Genomic DNA, 17,754 nt, shown 5'->3' on the forward strand with positions numbered 1-17,754 from the left:
TCCTATGGGCTAGCAAAAGTCACTCGAATGACTTTTGGCCTTTTGCATTTTACCTTTCCCCGTCCAGAATTTTTATCTCAACGTTTAAATTTTATGTTTCACGCTTTGATTATTTCTTCTTTAAATTTGTTTTTCCTAAGAGTTGAATGAAGTTTAATACACGTTAGGTAACTAATCCTTGAAAAGTCATAGCTCCTTGACTCTATAGCTATACAATATACATATTTATGTACATTTTTCTTAATCATTGAGTGTTTCATTCACTTTACACCTGTATTCAGGAGTTCCCTGCCCTCTTAAAGGAAGTTTTGTTTTGCTCAGTTTTCGCGCACCTCTATAGCTATACAATATACATATTTATGTACATTTTTCTTAAGAGTTGTTCGGTACTTTACAGTAATCTGTCATTGAGTGTTTCATTCACTTTACACCTGTATTCAGGAGTTCCCTGCCCTCTTAAAGGAAGTTTTGTTTTGCTCAGTTTTCGCGCACCCAAGATCGGGTCTTTCGGGGCCCGTATTGGAATCTTTACGAAGCCGATGTGGTGATTCAACTCGCTGCTCGTAGTAACAATTAGGTACATGTAAAGGAACTTATCGGAAGTAGTTCAACCTTTTCTTACCACTAGAGGACATTGATTACGCTGAGTTGGCGATAGAAATGTTGATCGACAACTACGAACATATCTTCAACAACGGAGTTATCACCTATCAACCGGACAAGAGTCAGAAGTTGAACAAGTCCAACAAGAGACTCGTGAAGATATTTGTTGGCACGTGGAATGTCAGCAATAAACCGATCAGCAAAGAATTCTTGCTGAATGACTGGCTTCATCCGGCGAGCGAAAAACACGTCCTTCCCGACATTTATGCTGTCGGGTTTCAGGTATTAGGAATTTTAAATAAGCATAAATGCTTGTCACAAATATCGTACTCCGTTTAATACAATACGGTTAATTTAATGTCTTGACTTTGACTAGAACCACCAACCTCCAGATTCAGAGTCTACCGTGCTTACCACTACACCACTGAGCTTGGTGTTTTAAGGATTTAAGGTATTACAAATTATCTTGATCTGATATGCTGAATCATGTGTGGTAAATTGGTCAATCTCGACCCAGGGATGTTCAGTTTGGTCTGCGTCCCTTGGTCTGATGGAAATATTCTGACTTTATCCTTTAGGTCAATAGGTACTACCGTATAGTTATATGACATCTACTTGAAGTGAAGTTATCATAATAAATAATTATTTAGGTAATTGCTGATCATTAGAATCGCGAGTTTTAAAATTTTTGTCAATATTCAAACCGGTTTGCTGAGAATTTAGTGGGAACATCATCGTCACATAAAAAACGGAAGTGATTTGTGGAATTCGGTTCTTCATATGTGTGTCCAGTTATTAAACAGTTTACCTAAATATTTGGCAAAATGAACCACCAATAAAATCAGTAATTCTTGAATACCTAGTAAACCAGAATATTTGCTAAAATTAACCGAAGTACCTCATACCTTTCTCCCAGGAATTAGATCTGAGCAAAGAAGCAATTCTGTACGACAGATCCAGTAGGGAAAATCATACATATAAAAAGACTGGTTTCTTGGACTTTTCTCAAAAACAAAGCGAAGTCAGGAAAATTTCTCAGAGAAATATTACCTATTAGAATATTGTGTTTTTCTTGCGCATCCTGTATGTTTCACTGTTGGATCGAACTTCCATACTTAAAAAAAGACTGGTTTCTTGGACTTTTCTCAAAAACAAAGTGTCAGGAAAATTTCTCAGAGAAATATTACCTATTAGAATATTGTGTTTTTCTTGCGCATCCTGTATGTTTCACTGTTGGATCGAACTTTCATCTTGATATTCTCCATTTCTTCTTCCAGGAATTCACATGATGCTCTTAGAAACGGGATCTAGAATTCTAGCCAATCATCTGACGAGGATTGATCTTCAGTATACGACGAGTAAAGACTTACCCAAGTACGATCAGTTCGAACATCTCATAGGCAAATTGTCGGGGATCGAACTCTGTACGCTGCCCATAGGGAAACAACTTCGCTATGATGTCATAGAAAGGTGAGAGTAATGTGTGATCGGAAATAAATTACAAGTAGTCCATTATTTAGATTGGCTGGGGTACTTACCTTGAACAGGGAGTAGACCAGTTTAGTCTGTCGGGGATCGAACTCTGTACGCTGCCCATAGGGAAACAACTTCGCTATGATGTCATAGAAAGGTGAGAATAGTGTGTGATCAGAAATAAATTACAAGTAGTCCATTATTTAGACTGTCTGGGGTACTTACCTTGAACAGGGAGTAGACCAGTTTAGTCTGGCTGGGGGACTTTAAACCGGGAATATACCAGTCTGAAATTTCCCTATGTGTGATCGGAAATAAATTACAAGTAGTCCATTATTTAGATTGGCTGGGGTACTTACCTTGAACAGGGAGTAGACCAGTTTAGTCTGGCTGGGGGACTTTAAACCGGGAATATACCAGCCTGAAATTTTCCTTGCTAAAGAAATAGAAAAAAATTGAATGCGAAGGGCATTCACTCGTAAAAATTTTGTAGCCAAAACCACGTGTCAGTCCAAAGCAATCACCTTAGGTAGGGCTAAATTTCCCTTGCTAAAGAAATAGAAAAAATTGAATGCGAAGGGCATTCACTCGTAAAAATTTTGTAGCCAAAACCACGTGTCAGTCCAAAGCAATCACCTTAGGTAGGGCTGACTGAGAGGCTGATGAAAAACGCGACCTTGTTTAACATGCTAGGTTAAAGAACTTTTCAGTCCAATTCGGCAAGATAAAGAAGATATACTCCATATTACTCCATTCTATTCTATTCTATTTGCTATTTGATTCTTCACAGAGCTCAATGTATGAAACTAGTGGTGGCCATCACGATACTCACCTGCGGCTCAGACTGCTATTTGATTCTTCACAGAGCTCAATGTATGAAACTAGTGGTGGCCATCACGATACTCACCTGCGGCTCAGACGGCTGATGAAAAACGCGACCTTGTTTAACATGCTAGGTTAAAGAACTTTTCAGTCCAATTCGGGAAGATAAAGAAGATATACTCCATATTACTCCATTCTATTCTATTCTTTTTGCTATTTGATTCTTCACAGAGCTCAATGTATGAAACTAGTGGTGGCCATCACGATACTCACCTGCGGCTCAGACTCGGAGAGGGCGGAAATTCTCAACAAGTGGATTCAAGTGGCGGTCGATACCAAAACCGCTCTGGGGAACTTGTTCGGCTTTTCCAATATCATGCTGGGACTGATGATGCCTCAGGTAAATATATAGGTTGCTGAAACCCCACAAGAACGTGTAGGTTGTCCTTTTGAGTTTGAAGGCATGCATTAGTGACTTGAACTTTATTAGTGGATATGCGAAATTCATCTACCTATTTACTTAAAAATCAGTGGAGATACTGGAGATGCATAATTCTCCTGCCTATTTACTTGGAAATTAATGGAGATGTGAAATTCACCTACATATTTACTTCCAAATTGAGTTTGAAGGCATGCATTAGTGACTTGAACTTTATTAGTGGATATGCGAAATTCATCTACCTATTTAGTTAAAAATCAGGGAGATACTGGAGATGCATAATTCTCCTGCCTATTTACTTGGAAATTAATGGAGATGTGAAATTCACCTACATATTTACTTCCAAATTAGTGGAGGTGTAAAATTCACCTACATATTTACTTATAATTTTGTGGAGATGCTCTTCATCCCTGTGGAATAACTTACAAATTAGTGGAGATGCTCTTCGCCCTTTGTTGAATAGTGGAGACGCAAAATTAACTTGCAAATTAGTGGAGCTGCAAGAATTACTTCAAGACTTTCGTAATATTGCAAGCATGGTTATGGTTACAACCACTTTATCAAATAAAACAGATCTTTATTCAATTCAATTCCTATTTCAGATTCAGAGGCTAAGCGTCACGTGGCATGTGCTCAGACAAAAGCTTGGAAATTAATGGAGATGTGAAATTCACCTACATATTTACTTGTAAATTTGTGGAGATGCTCTTCATCCCTGTGGAATAACTTACAAATTAGTGGAGATGCTCTTCGCCCTTTGTTGAATAGTGGAGACGCAAAATTAACTTGCAAATTAGTGGAGCTGCAAGAATTACTTCAAGACTTTTGTAATATTGCAAGCATGGTTATGGTTACAACCAGTTTATCAAATAAAACAGATCTTTATTCAATTCAATTCCTATTTCAGATTCAGAGGCTAAGCGTCACGTGGCATGTGCTCAGACAAAAGTTCACGGACAGTGCTTTCAGCTTTGAAGCCAAACTTCGGCCAACGCTGAAGTCAATGAACGAGTGTACAAATCCCAACGCACCAAACACCACCATCCCCTATATGCTACCTCTCATCTTACTTCAAGAAAGATCCCTTGAAGACTTATCTAGTAAGTTCTATGTTCTATTGTCTTTATGTGGCGCTATTAAGTACTAAGTAATGATAACTGGAACTTGGCCTGGCGCCCTGCCCCGTGCCCTAAGATATTCCCATGTGCTACTTAAAAGATCTTGCGAAAAATATGTAGAAAAACAACCAAGTATCTAATTACCTACTTTGTATATGTTTTGGCACGTAGGTATATGTAGATATCCAGTACTTACTGAAGAAGACATCATCATACCTATTCCTTTTCAATTAAATCAGGTTCTTTTGAAACCTCTTACAAAATTACAAATTCTTCGATACTATTGATTATTCTTTTCGTGTGTTGCAGGTCAAAATAGTTTAGAATGTTTAAATCTAGTGTCCTCATGTATAACGTGTTGGGAGACTTCTTCCAGTGATTTCGGTCTTACTATTTAATAATATAATTATTTGACTAATTATACAAAATAATTATGAATTTTATGACGAGTAAATTTAAACGTAGGTAGTGTGTTTTTTGAACACAGTTAATTAATATTTTATATTAAAACCCCAAATTTTGAATAAATAAAATACCCATGCCCAATTTTCGATAATTATTATTTTTTAAATGATAATACACATTTACAATTTTGCGTTCTTATTTCATGAGAAAGTTATGTATCTTGATTTCAAAAGTGCATTTGATATTATTGATGTGCTGGACAATCATTAAAGATATCCCGCAAGCTTTCAATTTTCAATCATGGGTCCGTGCCGTTCCTTTCTTTTCCCCAGCTGCCAGCTGGTTAGTAGAAATCGGTGTGGAATATCCGGAAGTGCTGCGTGCAACAAATTTTATCTTGAAACGTTACTTCGACCGGGGTTCAAAACTTCAAATATTGTGAAATGGGGGTGTCAAGCAAAGAGAATCCTGTTTTACTTGTAAAGAGACTTATTCTAACAAATGGACCATCTAGATTATTGTGAAATGGGGGTGTCAAGCAAAGAGAATCCTGTTTTACTTGTAAAGAGACTTATTCTAACAAATGGACCATCTAGATAGTTACAATTGCTACCAGAGACTGGGATCCATGTAAATATCTCAATTTTATTTCGACTGTTGTTGATGAAAAGCTGTAACCTATGAGTGATCAAGAGAGCCATGCGATGGGTACAATCCCAGGAGGGAGAGAATCTACCTCTTGGTTTCCTCGAAACATGAAGTCCTGCTACCAACTACTGTCATACATTCAAGAGCTCATCCAGGGCCCAAAAGACGGCACCAAACCTGCCTTGAACGATGTAGGGGAAGAGGATACCCCCATCAAAGTGAACGGTGCTTATAAGCCAAGGTATGCCTGCATTAGAGCTGAATTAATCCATAATGAAAGAATAAATTTACGAAAATATCCCGTGTTCTACTGTTTTAAGAAATGAGACACAATGAGACCAAGTTAGAGGCAGTAATGGAGTTAGAATGTTTGAACACAGCCCCTTGAATATACATGTACCTACCGACATATTTTGACCTTCTTTATTTCCAGTGTATTCGGATTTTCCATGGATACATTGGCAAAACTCACCAAACCTATCATAGAAATGTCGGTGTTGTTGATGAAAAGCTGTAACCTATGAGTGATCAAGAGAGCCATGCGATGGGCACAATCTCAGGAGGGAGAGAATCTACCTCTTGGTTTCCTCGAAACATGAAGCCCTGCTACCAACTACTGTCATACATTCAAGAGCTCATCCAGGGCCCAAAAGACGGCACCAAACCTGCCTTGAACGATGTAGGGGAAGATTTTCTGACCGCTTGCATTGAAGAAATAGAGAGAAGAGGGTTGGCAGTCGAAGGTCTCTATAGAAAACCGGCTGTGAATAAGAAGGTGTCGGAGCTATTAAACAATGGATTGAAGAAGAAAAATAGGATCTTCAATTTGGATCTGGACGAGTATGATACCAAGGTGTTGACTAATAGTGTCAAGTTGTATCTGAATTCCTTGCCAGGTAACTAAATACAAATACATACTTTAATTACTTAATAAGTATCTTAAAGCATTGAGAAAGTTTGGAAGCAGGTAAGTAGAGCATTTTTCCTCGATATCAGAACGGAACTTTACCATAACCATAGACCCCTATATTCCCTCCTTGCCAGGTAACTAAATACAAATACATACTTTAATTACTTAATAAGTAGGTATCTTAAAACATTGAGAAAGTTTGGAAGCAGGTAAGTAGAGCATTTTTCCTCGATATCAGAACGGAACTTTACCATAACCATAGACCCCTATATTCCAAAACCTTTTTCAAAGAGCCAGGCAAAGCCCTATGTTTCAGTGGTGAGGTGTCGCATTTTTAGTTTTGTAGGACAGCCTGGAAACTTGAGAAGTATGCAATGTGCTAAACAATTGTTCTCGGGGCAAGTAGGTACAAAGGTACATATATTACCTATGTCTAATTGTGTAACGATTGTGAAGTGTTTTATGAATTACTAGCGGGATACCCGCGAGCTTTGCATCTCTCAGTTTTCGGCCAAAAGTTTTGTAGGACAGCCTGGAAACTTGTGAAGTATGCAATGTGCTAAACAATTGTTCTCAAAGCAAGTAGGTACAAAGGTACTATATTATGTGTTTTTATGAATTACTAGCGGGATACCCGCGAGCTTTGCATCTCTCAGTTTTCGGCCAAAAATTTCAAATTTCTTGATTAAAAATGGTTCACATAAAAATGTGAGCCTGTGTACAAAATTTCAAGTTTCTACGACTTACCGTATAGACGGCAACCCGAGGTGTCGCATTTTTAGTTTTGTAGGACAGCCTGGAAACTTGTGAAGTATGCAATGTGCTAAACAATTGTTCTCGAAGCAAGTAGGTACAAAGGTACTATATTATGTCTAATTGTGTAACGATTGTGAAGTGTTTTATGAATTACTAGCGGGATACCCGCGAGCTTTGCATCTCTCAGTTTTCGGCCAAAAATTTCGAATTTCTTTATTAACTCGCGAACGGCTGGCTTTAGGAAATTTTAACCTAGCCTATAATCACCCCCCATAAAAATGTGAACCTGTGTACAAAATTTCAAGTTTCTACGACTTACCGTATAGACGGTAACCTCTTACAAACAAACAGAAAACCTCTCTTATTAATAAGATGAAAGTGTTCTTTTTCGTAAATTTTCGCCAGCACTATTTAACAGCGATTAAAAATGGTTCACATAAAAATGTGAGCCTGTGTACAAAATTTCAAGTTTCTACGACTTACCGTATAGACGGCAACCTCTTACAAACAAACAGAAAACCTCTCTTATTAATAAGATGAAAGTGTTCTTTTTCGTAAATTTTCGCCAGCACTATTTAACAGCAGCTACGATTTTATTTCCAGAGGCTTTACTAACGGTGGTCGTCTATCCGTCCATCATCCAATCGGTTCGGTCCAATGACATCACTCAACTGTACAATGCCGTCCACAAAATTCCTCACGATAACTACGTCTTGCTGGAAAAACTCATCAAACATTTCCACAAGATTGTGCAACACTCACCGGAGAATTTGATGACATCGAAAAACCTGTCGAAAATTTTCGGGCACATTTTGCTGAGACCAAAAGCCTGCTGGAAAAACTCATCAAACATTTCTACAAGATTGTGCAACACTCACCGGAGAATTTGATGACATCGAAAAACCTGTCGAAAATTTTCGGGCACATTTTGCTGAGACCAAAAGCTGGTAAGTTTAAATTAAACCTACTTAATACTAATATGTACCTACCTATTATTGTATATTTACATCTGTATTTATCTATGTATGGTATAGAAATGAGGCGTTCGCCACTCAACATGTGAATTTGATTAAACGGACAAAGTAAGCTCTAGGTTTTAATACCTACTTAATATTACTATGTACCTATTATTGTATATTTACCAGTGGCGTAGCGTCCATGTAGGGCGTGTATGGCGGCCCTACACTCAAAAATTCCACTCAAATACCCTTAAATATTGACTTTAAATAATTATTGTATTCTTATTATATAGATATTGTGATGGAAATTAGTGTCCGCCCTACACTTGGAGTTAGACCACGCTACGCCACTGATATTTACCTACATCTTTATTTATCTATGTATGGTATAGAAATGAGGCGTTCGCCACTCAACATGTGAATTTGATTAAACGGACAAAGTAAGCTCTAGGTTTTAACTTGGAGGTTTCCCATTAATGTTTCTTCTCTCTGTATATATGCACGAGTTACTCGTTACTGCCGAATAAACTCGTGACGAGTATATTCGGCAATAATTCTCAAATGTAGTCTGCCTTTGGCAAAGGAAATTTGTTTGAGCAAGATCGGGTCTTTCGGGGCCCGTATTGGAATCTTTTCTAAGCCGATGTGGTGATTGAACTCGCTGCTCGTAGTAACAATTAGATACCTACATGTAAAGGAACTTATCGGAAGTAGTTCAACCTTTTCTTACCACTAGAGGACATTGATTACGCTGAGCTGGAGATAGAAATGTTGATCGATAACTACGAACATATCTTCAACAACGGAGTCATCACCTATCAACCGGACAAGAGTCAGAAGTTGAACAAGTCCAACAAGAGACTCGTGAAGATATTTGTCGGCACGTGGAATGTCAGCAATAAACCGATCAGCAAAGAATTCTTGCTGAATGACTGGCTTCATCCGGCGAGCGAAAAACACGTCCTTCCCGACATTTATGCTGTCGGGTTTCAGGTATTAGGAATTTTAAATAAGCATAAATGCTTGTCACAAATGTCGTACTCCGTTTAATACAATACGGTTAATTTAATGTCTTGACTTTGACTAGAACCACCAACCTCCAGATTCAGAGTCTACCGTGCTTACCACTACACCACTGAGCTTGGTATTTTAAGGATTTAAGGTATTACAAATTATCTTAATCTGATATGCTGAATCATGTGTGGTAAATTGGTCAATCTCGACCCAGGGATGTTCAGTTTGGTCTGCGTCTCTTGGTCTGATGGAAATATTCTGACTTTTTCGTTTAGGTCGATAGGTACTACCGTATAGTTATATGACATCTACTTGAAGTGAAGTTATCATAATAAATAATTATTTAGGTAATTGCTGATCATTAGAATCGCGAGTTTTAAAATTTTTGTCAATATTCAAACCGGTTTGCTGAGAATTCAGTGTGAACATCATCGTCACATAAAAAACAGAAGTGATTTGTGGAATTCGGTTCTTCATATGTGTGTCCAATTATTAAACAGTTTACCTAAATATTTGCCAAAATTAACCGAAGTACCTCATACCTTTCTCCCAGGAATTGGATCTGAGCAAAGAAGCAATTCTGTACGACAGATCCAGTAGGGAAAAAGACTGGTTGGCCGTCATAACCAAATGCTTGGAAACATTACCCGAGAACTATACCCAAGTAGAAGCGATTCGTATGTTGGGAATCATGATGGTCATCTTTGTGAGGGATTCGTTCCTGTCCCAAATTACCAACATTGATAAGGACCGGATGTCCAGTGGAGATTTGGGGAACAAAGGTAAGCGTTGCCCATACCCACAGCAGTATTGCATGAGACATTCATAGGAAATGAATCATATACGTTAAACTTGGTTTTATTTTCCTTGAGGTGGAAGTTTTTAAAAGACAAGGGACTTTCGAATCAAAAGAACTTATGGAAAGATAATCTTCTTACGATTAGTTACCTAATCTATGAGCTTGGCAAATCAACTTATTTCAGTACAGCAGTATTGCATGAGATATTCATAGGAAATGAATCATATACGTTAAACTTGGTTTTATTTTCCTTGAGGTGGAAGTTTTTAAAAGACAACGGACTTTCGAATCAAAAGAACTTATGGAAAGATAATCTTCTTACGATTAGTTACCTAATCTATGAGCTTGGCAAATCAACTTATTTCACAGGAGGAGTAGCTATCAGGTTTGAGCTCTACAGAACAGGCATTTGTTTCATTTGTTCCCACTTTGCATCTCACATCAATAACGTTGAAGCCAGAAATGCTGATTTCAAGAATATTCTCAATCAGATTCATTTCAAGGAGAATGACAAACTGATTCCCGATCATGATCTGATATTTTGGTTCGGGGATTTGAACTATCGATTTGACAAGCTGAGCCGAGATTCAGTCATAGAATTGATCAACAGAAAAGGTTTTCGCGCACAACTAATCTTAACTCTTGTCAATTAAATGTAAGTGTAGGTAGCAATAGTTTATTTGTAGCAGATAGATTTTTAGATAGTGGTATGGTGAAATTGTGAACTTCTTCAGTATCATTTTCAGTCTCGTAGCAACCTTGATCATATTGTCTAAAATACCTAACGTAAACGATAGATAACCAATTAAGTCATCAGAGGTTAAATCAATACCTACATTTTAAAAATTTTACTTCCGCAAAACTGACAAACGATCCCCTTCAGATTAAAGGATTTTTTCCTTCTATTTCTTTGTTTATTAGTTTCCTTAGAACTCTTCTTTTTAATTTGTTTTTATTATTTTTATGTTTGAGTGAGATTATCTAAGTCTGAATTAAATTTTATTTATAATTTTAGTGATTTTTTTAGTTGTTAAAAAAGGATTTTATTTTCTAGAAATCTAGAAATTATTTACCAAGCTAGAGAGATATATTGTTTTAGAAATCAGTGTCTCCTCAGACACGCTATTTTACTATTTGGACCAATGCTTCATATTTAACTATTTATGCCTCCTCACATGAATCTATTTTCAAACAATGAAACCTCCATGTGAAGAAATTACAGATTACAATCTTATCTAGGCTCGAGTTTCATCTTGACCAGATTTTGTAATCCGGTCGAGATATTACAAAGAAAGTAATTGCCATTACGTAGGTAGACTTGTTATGAGGTCTTCCTGTCTTCAAATAATAAAGAACATCACCTAGAAAAGGTTACGATATTCTACTCCAGCACGATCAGCTGAAGAAGATTTTGATCCAATCTGAGACGATATTTCCCAGTTTTAAAGAAGCGGAAATATGTTTTAAACCCACCTATAAATTTATCTACGTTCAACGTTTGTAAAGCATTGAATGAAGCACGTGGTAACCTCGAACCCCGTACTTCACGCTACAAGGAGTGGAGGGGAGAGCGAGAGTCGTGAGCATGCTGCCATGCGGCCAATGGAAATACTTCTCTTCTACTTGATATACGTACTTTTTTGCCAGCTCTCTCAACTGCCTCGGTAGCGCAGTAGGCAGCGCGTAAGTCTCATAATCTTAAGGTCGTGAGTTCGATCCTCACCCGGGGCAATTTTTTGTCAATGTCTAATGTAATTTCCCTCTGAAAATTGTCCCTTTTTCTCTTCAGGTTGAAAATCAGCCCGAAGAATGGCATCATAGATCCTGGTGAAAGAGAAGATATTGTGTTCACACTGCAAGTAACGGAAAAAGTTGCCTGGAAATTCAACTCTGGTGAAGAAATAATGAAGGACAAATTCTATTTGCGGATCAGCGGAGAAAAGGACACCCCCATCAAAGTGAACGGTGCTTATAAGCCAAGGTATGCCTGCATTAGAGCTGAATTAATCCATAATGAAAGAATAAATTTACGAAAATATCCCGTGTTCTACTGTTTTAAGAAATGAGACACAATGAGACCAAGTTAGAGGCAGTAATGGAGTTAGAATGTTTGAACACAGCCCCTTGAATATACATGTACCTACCGACATATTTTGACCTTCTTTATTTCCAGTGTATTCGGATTTTCCATGGATACATTGGCAAAACTCACCAAACCTATCATAGAAATGTCGTTTGATGAACTGCGAGCAATAGAGCTTAAAGAACATCCCTGGATTGGTGATGATCCGATGGCAAGAATTCCTAAAAGCCTATGGACACTGGTCGATTATTTGTACAAGAATTCTTTGCATGAGGAAAATTTATTTGTAAAGGAAGGTTAGTGATATTCTCCTCAAGTCCTTACGTATTTCTTTAGAAAATTTTGGGAGTTTCACAAGTAAAGTTACTATGGTTCCTCCTTCACACCTAGTTCTATTTTACAGGAAATTACTTTGAAATCATTCACATTCGAGATTGGCTGGATGCAGATAAAGATCTCTCTCAAATATCAGTCAGTGCTTGTTCAATAGCTCAATGCATTCTACTCTTGCTGAAGAGTACGAAGGAGCCTTTGATCGAAATGAACGCTCATCCAATGAATCAGCAAAATGTGTCTTCCTATAACAAGCTCTTGGTAGAGTACATCACATCATTCCTTTGCTTCTTGCTCAAGTTTCGAGAGCAAAACAAGTTGACCGCCAATATCCTAGGGGAAATATTTGCAAGCGCCATCATGCATTCCAACGATGTTGTCAGCAAAAAGTATATGTCTGGTCTGATTATGAAACAATGTCGAAATAAAAGCATGTACTCTGACAATGTTTGACTTCAGATGTCGTCAGATTGTCTTTTAGAACATTTACCTGTAAATTTCATCCTAATTTCAATTTACAAACAAAACGGTTGTTATAAATTACTCGCTTTCTCACTCTCTCTGTCAATTGACATGATGGAATTGCATGGGCTTTGTGCCTTGGGGGCAGTCGTGTTTGGCAGATTGACATAGGTAAAGTTGTCGTTGTCAGATATGTATGATGATTTAATTACTTTACGTCATGTAACTTTGTGTTATTCTTCTGTCCGAACCGTGTTCTCTTGTTACTTTTGCAATCTTCCTACATTCTTTTGTAGAAGATCGGATTTGTATGATTATTGTGGGCTAATGATTGATAACTGTTACTGATGGGATTGTCCATTCTTAATTTCTCATCTATGATTTCTGTACTGCCAAAACTTGTAGGCTTTAACTTTAAACGATTGGTTCTCAAGAAATTCCTTATAAACAAAATAATTTTCTATACATGGAAGAATCTAGCAAAGAATCAGGATTAGGAATTGCCAGTATTCTCAAAGATCTGATATTCGAGAGGACGGCAAACAAGTAAGGTAAACAAGCAACGCCAAGACCGAACCGAACATTATCCTAAGCACCTTCATTTTCCAGGTATCAACTTTTCTATACATGGAAGAATCTAGCAAAGAATCAGGATTAGGAATTGCCAGTAATCTCAAAGATCTCATATGCGAGAGGACGGCAAACAAGTAAGGTAAACAAGCAACGCCAAGACCAAACCGAACATTATCCTAAGCACCTTCATTTTCCAGGTATCAAAACTTACACCGTGTTTGCGCCAATCAACAAAGGTCTTCCCGAATCTCAGATGAGTGACCTTCTGGGAGATTCTCTTGTCGCCAAGAAGTTCATTCTGAAGCACATAGTACCCGGGGCATTGTACAGTGCGGGCATGAGGTACTACCAGGTGAAAGAGTCAATGGACGTGGGGCAGAAGCTTAAAGTGTACAAAGAAGCAGGTAAGTGAGCAATGGGATAGGAGAATTACATTTGAATGTACGAGTACCTAAACCATAAAGTTTGGGAGGTAGGCAACACATTTTGACTTCTAAAGATCTTAGGATCCACATTATGGTGTTCGATTCTCATAGACTAATATTTTGACTTCTAAAGATCTTAAGATCCACATTATGGTGTTCGATTCTCATAGACTAACCTACTTTTTCCTTCCCAAAAAATTGACTCAAAGGAACTTTGTTCGTGGTATTGTTTCCAGGAAGAGTCAAGGTGAATTCCGCCCAAGTCATAACGAGGAACATTCCAGCGACAAATGCAAAAAATTAACTTAAAGGAACTTTGTTCGTGGTATTGTTTCCAGGAAGAGTCAAGGTGAATTCCGCCCAAGTCATAACGAGGAACATTCCAGCGACAAATGAAAAAAAATAACTCAAAGGAACTTTGTTTGTGGTATTGTTTCCAGGAAGAGTCAAGGTGAATTCCGCCCAAGTCATAACGAGGAACATTCCAGCGACAAATGGTGTGGTCCATGCAATAGAGGTACCCCTATGAAAGCAACCATCAGACTGAAAGATTTTGTAAAGTCCAGAAAAATGTATAACTGTATAAAGTAAATCCATTTAGATTAAGTGCGAAATTTTCCCATGACAATTACAGTGGAAATAATTGCCCTGAAATTCCGTGGAAAATTCCCTTCCTTAACCAAAATGACATCCAGTTGTTGGTCTAGTCTAGAATCTAGATTCTAGAATATTCTAGATGCTGAAGGGACCGATACCAATTGGGTTAGTTTGATGTACATTGGGGGAGAAGGCAAATGTAGTGTTGGTAAATTTGTACCGAGCGCCTAATTGAATGTGCTTGGGTCGCTTTGATTAAATTGATTGAGTGGGAACTCTGCACTTTGAGGAAACCCTCATCCCTGGCTTGTCTTTCGCGCCGTCTCTTGCCTTTGGATATCTCAAATAGTTCCATTTTGGTGCTCGTCATTTTCAGCTGCTCCTACATCACGTGATTCCTGGCGCTTTCAAGTTGGACTCTCTCCAGGACGAGATGACCGGGGTTAGTCTGGCCGGGACACAGCTGAGGGTGAACACATACACAGTGCAGGATATCGAGTGGAATGGATTGAGTGGGAACTCTGCACTTTGAGGAAACCCTCATCCCTCGTCACACCATATCAGATGTCACATATGTGCAATAGAATTACTTCTTTATTTCTAATTTGGACAAATATTGTAAAATAAAGAATGTAAATACAAAGTAATTTATAACAACCGAGTGCAATAGTACTAAACAAAAATGGACACGGTACACAAGAGAAGAAGAGACCGCGCCTTAACATAGGTGAGGTTGATGTCTGATACATTACCACCATGATCTTTAGCTTTAGAGCTATGTATCAGATGTCACATATATATGTGCAATAGAATTACTTCTTTATTTCTAATTTGGACAAATATTGTAAAATAAATAATGTAAATACAAAGTAATTTATAACAACCGTTTTGTTTGTAAATTGAAATTAGGATGAAATTTACAGGTAAATGTTCTAAAAGACAATCTGACGACATCTTTAAAAGTCAAACATTGTCAGAGTACATGCTTTTATTTCGACATTGTTTCATAATCAGACCAGACATGTACTTTTTGCTGACAACATCGTTGGAATGCATGATGGCGCTTGCAAATATTTCCCCTAGGATATTGGCGGTCAACTTGTTTTGCTCTCGAAACTTGAGCAAGAAGCAAAGGAATGATGTGATGTACTCTACCAAGAGCTTGTTATAGGAAGACACATTTTGCTGATTCATTGGATGAGCGTTCATTTCGATCAAAGGCTCCTTCGTACTCTTCAGCAAGAGTAGAATGCATTGAGCTATTGAACAAGCACTGACTGATATTTGAGAGAGATCTTTATCTGCATCCAGCCAATCTCGAATGTGAATGATTTCAAAGTAATTTCCTGTAAAATAGAACTAGGTGTGAAGGAGGAACCATAGTAACTTTACTTGTGAAACTCCCAAAATTTTCTAAAGAAATACGTAAGGACTTGAGGAGAATATCACTAACCTTCCTTTACAAATAAATTTTCCTCATGCAAAGAATTCTTGTACAAATAATCGACCAGTGTCCATAGGCTTTTAGGAATTCTTGCCATCGGATCATCACCAATCCAGGGATGTTCTTTAAGCTCTATTGCTCGCAGTTCATCAAACGACATTTCTATGATAGGTTTGGTGAGTTTTGCCAATGTATCCATGGAAAATCCGAATACACTGGAAATAAAGAAGGTCAAAATATGTAGGTAGGTACCTACATGTATATTCAAGGGGCTGTGCTCAAACATTCTAACTCCATTACTGCAACTAACTTGGTCTCATTGTGTCTCATTTCTTAAAACAGTAGAACCCGGGATATTTTCTTAAATTTATTCTTTCATTATGGATTAATTCAGCTCTAATGCAGACATACCTTGGCTTATAAGCACCGTTCACTTTGATGGGGGTGTCTTTTTCTCCGCTGATCCGCAAATAGAATTTGTCCTTCATTATTTCTTCACCAGAGTTGAATTTCCAGGCAACTTTTTCCGTTACTTGCAGTGTGAACACAATATCTTCTCTTTCACCAGGATCTATAATGCCATTCTTCGGGCTAATTTTCAACCTGAAGAGAAAAAGGGACAATTTTCAGAGGGAAACAATAATGACGACCATTTGAAAGTTGGAAACTTTGTACAGACAGTGCAATAGTCCTAAAAAAACGGACGCGGCACACTAGGGATCAAGAAGAGACTAAAATAAATAAAGGTTGGAAATGTATCTTGAAATCAATTCTCTGAATGGAACAATGGACTGAAAGTATAATATTTACCACAGGTTGCTGTATTTGGTCAAGTTTACATGATCGACAAACTGAAATCCCACGGGAACTGTCTTCAAATTGGTCACCGTGATGGAATCTTGAAACAGTTGCATGAATTTGACAATGCCGAAATCCAGTTTTCTCTTGTCCACCAGGACCTTGTTTTGATAACTCTCCAGGTTCACTTTGAACACCCGTTGGCCCTCGGTTTTGATTTTACACAGGAAGAAACCGCTCACTGGTTTGTGGTCGCTCAGCTTGAAATTGTCGTGAGATTTGTAGAAGTAATTCCGTACGTGACGACCTAGGTATAAGATATTAAGATCACATCAAGGGGGAAACTTTTGTTGAAGCTCAAGAAGTGTTGGTCTTGGTCCTACCTAAAATGTCAGGTACTTCGTTGTCCATATCCAAAGACTAGAGTAGGGTCCAATGACTTCAACAGACATCATAAGAGCTACTTTATCCTTACCTCTCCACAAAATTCTATCGCAATAGGCAGGAGTCCTATGTTCCGAAAATGTGTAAAGTGTCCCAGGCACGTATTTATAGGTGGGTTTAAAACATATTTCCGCTTCTTTAAAACTGGGAAATATCGTCTCAGATTGGATCAAAATCTTCTTCAGCTGATCATGCTGGAGTGGAAATTAGTGTCCGCCCTACACTTGGAGTTAGACCACGCTACGCCACTGATATTTACCTACATCTTTATTTATCTATGTATGGTATAGAAATGAGGCGTTCGCCACTCAACATGTGAATTTGATTAAACGGACAAAGTAAGCTCTAGGTTTTAACTTGGAGGTTTCCCATTAATGTTTCTTCTCTCTGTATATATGCACGAGTTACTCGTTACTGCTGAATAACTCGTGATGAGTATATTCGGCAATGATTCTCGAATTTAGTCTGCCTTTGGCAAAGGAAATTTGTTTGAGCAAGATCGGGTCTTTCGGGGCCCGTATTGGAATATTTTCGAAAGGAAGGAACTCGCTGCTCGTAGTAACAATTAGGTATATGTAAAGGAACTTATCGGAAGTAGTTCAACCTTTTCTTACCACTAGAGGACATTGATTACGCTGAGTTGGCGATA

The 17,754-nt window shown here is 38.0% G+C and overlaps 4 protein-coding genes and 1 non-coding gene across 5 annotated transcripts; 4 read left to right on the plus strand and 1 right to left on the minus strand.

The window, feature by feature from the left end:
* The first annotated feature begins 1,879 nt into the window (after positions 1–1,879).
* LOC103514071 (SH2 domain-containing protein 3C-like) lies at positions 1,880–4,853 on the plus strand. Its single transcript, XM_026827120.1, has 4 exons — positions 1,880–2,073; positions 3,130–3,298; positions 4,245–4,437; positions 4,765–4,853. Exons 1-4 carry the CDS (start codon positions 1,889–1,891, stop codon positions 4,851–4,853), a joined length of 636 nt encoding a protein of 211 aa, XP_026682921.1. The 5' UTR covers positions 1,880–1,888.
* A 1,167-nt stretch (positions 4,854–6,020) lies between these two features.
* On the plus strand, positions 6,021–12,815 carry LOC103514072 (type II inositol 1,4,5-trisphosphate 5-phosphatase-like). Its single transcript, XM_026827121.1, has 10 exons — positions 6,021–6,404; positions 7,778–7,920; positions 8,037–8,121; positions 8,870–9,126; positions 9,701–9,929; positions 10,316–10,561; positions 11,317–11,446; positions 11,736–11,927; positions 12,120–12,325; positions 12,433–12,815. The coding sequence occupies exons 1-10, from the start codon at positions 6,029–6,031 to the stop codon at positions 12,813–12,815; spliced, it is 2,247 nt and encodes a 748-aa protein (XP_026682922.1). The 5' UTR covers positions 6,021–6,028.
* On the plus strand, positions 11,605–11,677 carry Trnam-cau. Its single transcript has one exon. It is a non-coding gene; the product is annotated as a tRNA-Met (tRNA).
* A 475-nt stretch (positions 12,816–13,290) lies between the features above and the next one.
* Positions 13,291–14,712, plus strand: LOC113469432 (uncharacterized protein sll1483-like). The gene is made up of 3 exons (XM_026827122.1): positions 13,291–13,370; positions 13,518–13,801; positions 14,263–14,712. Exons 1-3 carry the CDS (start codon positions 13,291–13,293, stop codon positions 14,349–14,351), a joined length of 453 nt encoding a protein of 150 aa, XP_026682923.1. The 3' UTR covers positions 14,352–14,712.
* Positions 14,713–15,367: 655 nt separating this feature from the next.
* On the minus strand, positions 15,368–17,310 carry LOC103514074 (type II inositol 1,4,5-trisphosphate 5-phosphatase-like). The gene is made up of 5 exons (XM_026827118.1): positions 17,137–17,310; positions 16,674–16,968; positions 16,275–16,466; positions 15,873–16,078; positions 15,368–15,765 (listed from the first exon to the last, which is right to left on the minus strand). The coding sequence occupies exons 2-5, from the start codon at positions 16,775–16,777 to the stop codon at positions 15,383–15,385; spliced, it is 885 nt and encodes a 294-aa protein (XP_026682919.1). The 5' UTR covers positions 16,778–16,968; positions 17,137–17,310; the 3' UTR covers positions 15,368–15,382.
* Between the last annotated feature and the right edge of the window lie 444 nt (positions 17,311–17,754).

Source organism: Diaphorina citri, unplaced genomic scaffold (genome assembly GCF_000475195.1).
Source record: "Diaphorina citri unplaced genomic scaffold, Diaci psyllid genome assembly version 1.1 scaffold1078, whole genome shotgun sequence".
Lineage (NCBI taxonomy): Eukaryota > Metazoa > Arthropoda > Insecta > Hemiptera > Psyllidae > Diaphorina > Diaphorina citri.

Excerpts from the sequence above, each read along its gene's own strand:
- LOC103514071 (XM_026827120.1), top strand. The coding sequence starts at position 1,889 with ATGATGCTCTTAGAAACGGGATCTAGAATTCTAGCCAATCATCTGACG. Across the intron at positions 3,299-4,244 it reads TGGGACTGATGATGCCTCAG|ATTCAGAGGCTAAGCGTCAC; the intron begins GTAAATATATAG and ends TTCCTATTTCAG. Across the intron at positions 4,438-4,764 it reads ATCCCTTGAAGACTTATCTA|GTCAAAATAGTTTAGAATGT; the intron begins GTAAGTTCTATG and ends CGTGTGTTGCAG.
- LOC103514072 (XM_026827121.1), top strand. The coding sequence starts at position 6,029 with ATGAGTGATCAAGAGAGCCATGCGATGGGCACAATCTCAGGAGGGAGA. Across the intron at positions 9,127-9,700 it reads TTTATGCTGTCGGGTTTCAG|GAATTGGATCTGAGCAAAGA; the intron begins GTATTAGGAATT and ends CCTTTCTCCCAG. Across the intron at positions 11,447-11,735 it reads TTTATCTACGTTCAACGTTT|GTTGAAAATCAGCCCGAAGA; the intron begins GTAAAGCATTGA and ends TTTTCTCTTCAG.
- LOC113469432 (XM_026827122.1), top strand. The coding sequence starts at position 13,291 with ATGGAAGAATCTAGCAAAGAATCAGGATTAGGAATTGCCAGTATTCTC. Across the intron at positions 13,371-13,517 it reads TTCGAGAGGACGGCAAACAA|AGGACGGCAAACAAGTAAGG; the intron begins GTAAGGTAAACA and ends CTCATATGCGAG. Across the intron at positions 13,802-14,262 it reads TAAAGTGTACAAAGAAGCAG|GAAGAGTCAAGGTGAATTCC; the intron begins GTAAGTGAGCAA and ends TATTGTTTCCAG.
- LOC103514074 (XM_026827118.1), bottom strand. The coding sequence starts at position 16,777 with ATGCAACTGTTTCAAGATTCCATCACGGTGACCAATTTGAAGACAGTT. Across the intron at positions 16,467-16,673 it reads ACCAAATACAGCAACCTGTG|GTTGAAAATTAGCCCGAAGA; the intron begins GTAAATATTATA and ends TTTTCTCTTCAG. Across the intron at positions 16,079-16,274 it reads AACGGTGCTTATAAGCCAAG|TGTATTCGGATTTTCCATGG; the intron begins GTATGTCTGCAT and ends CTTTATTTCCAG.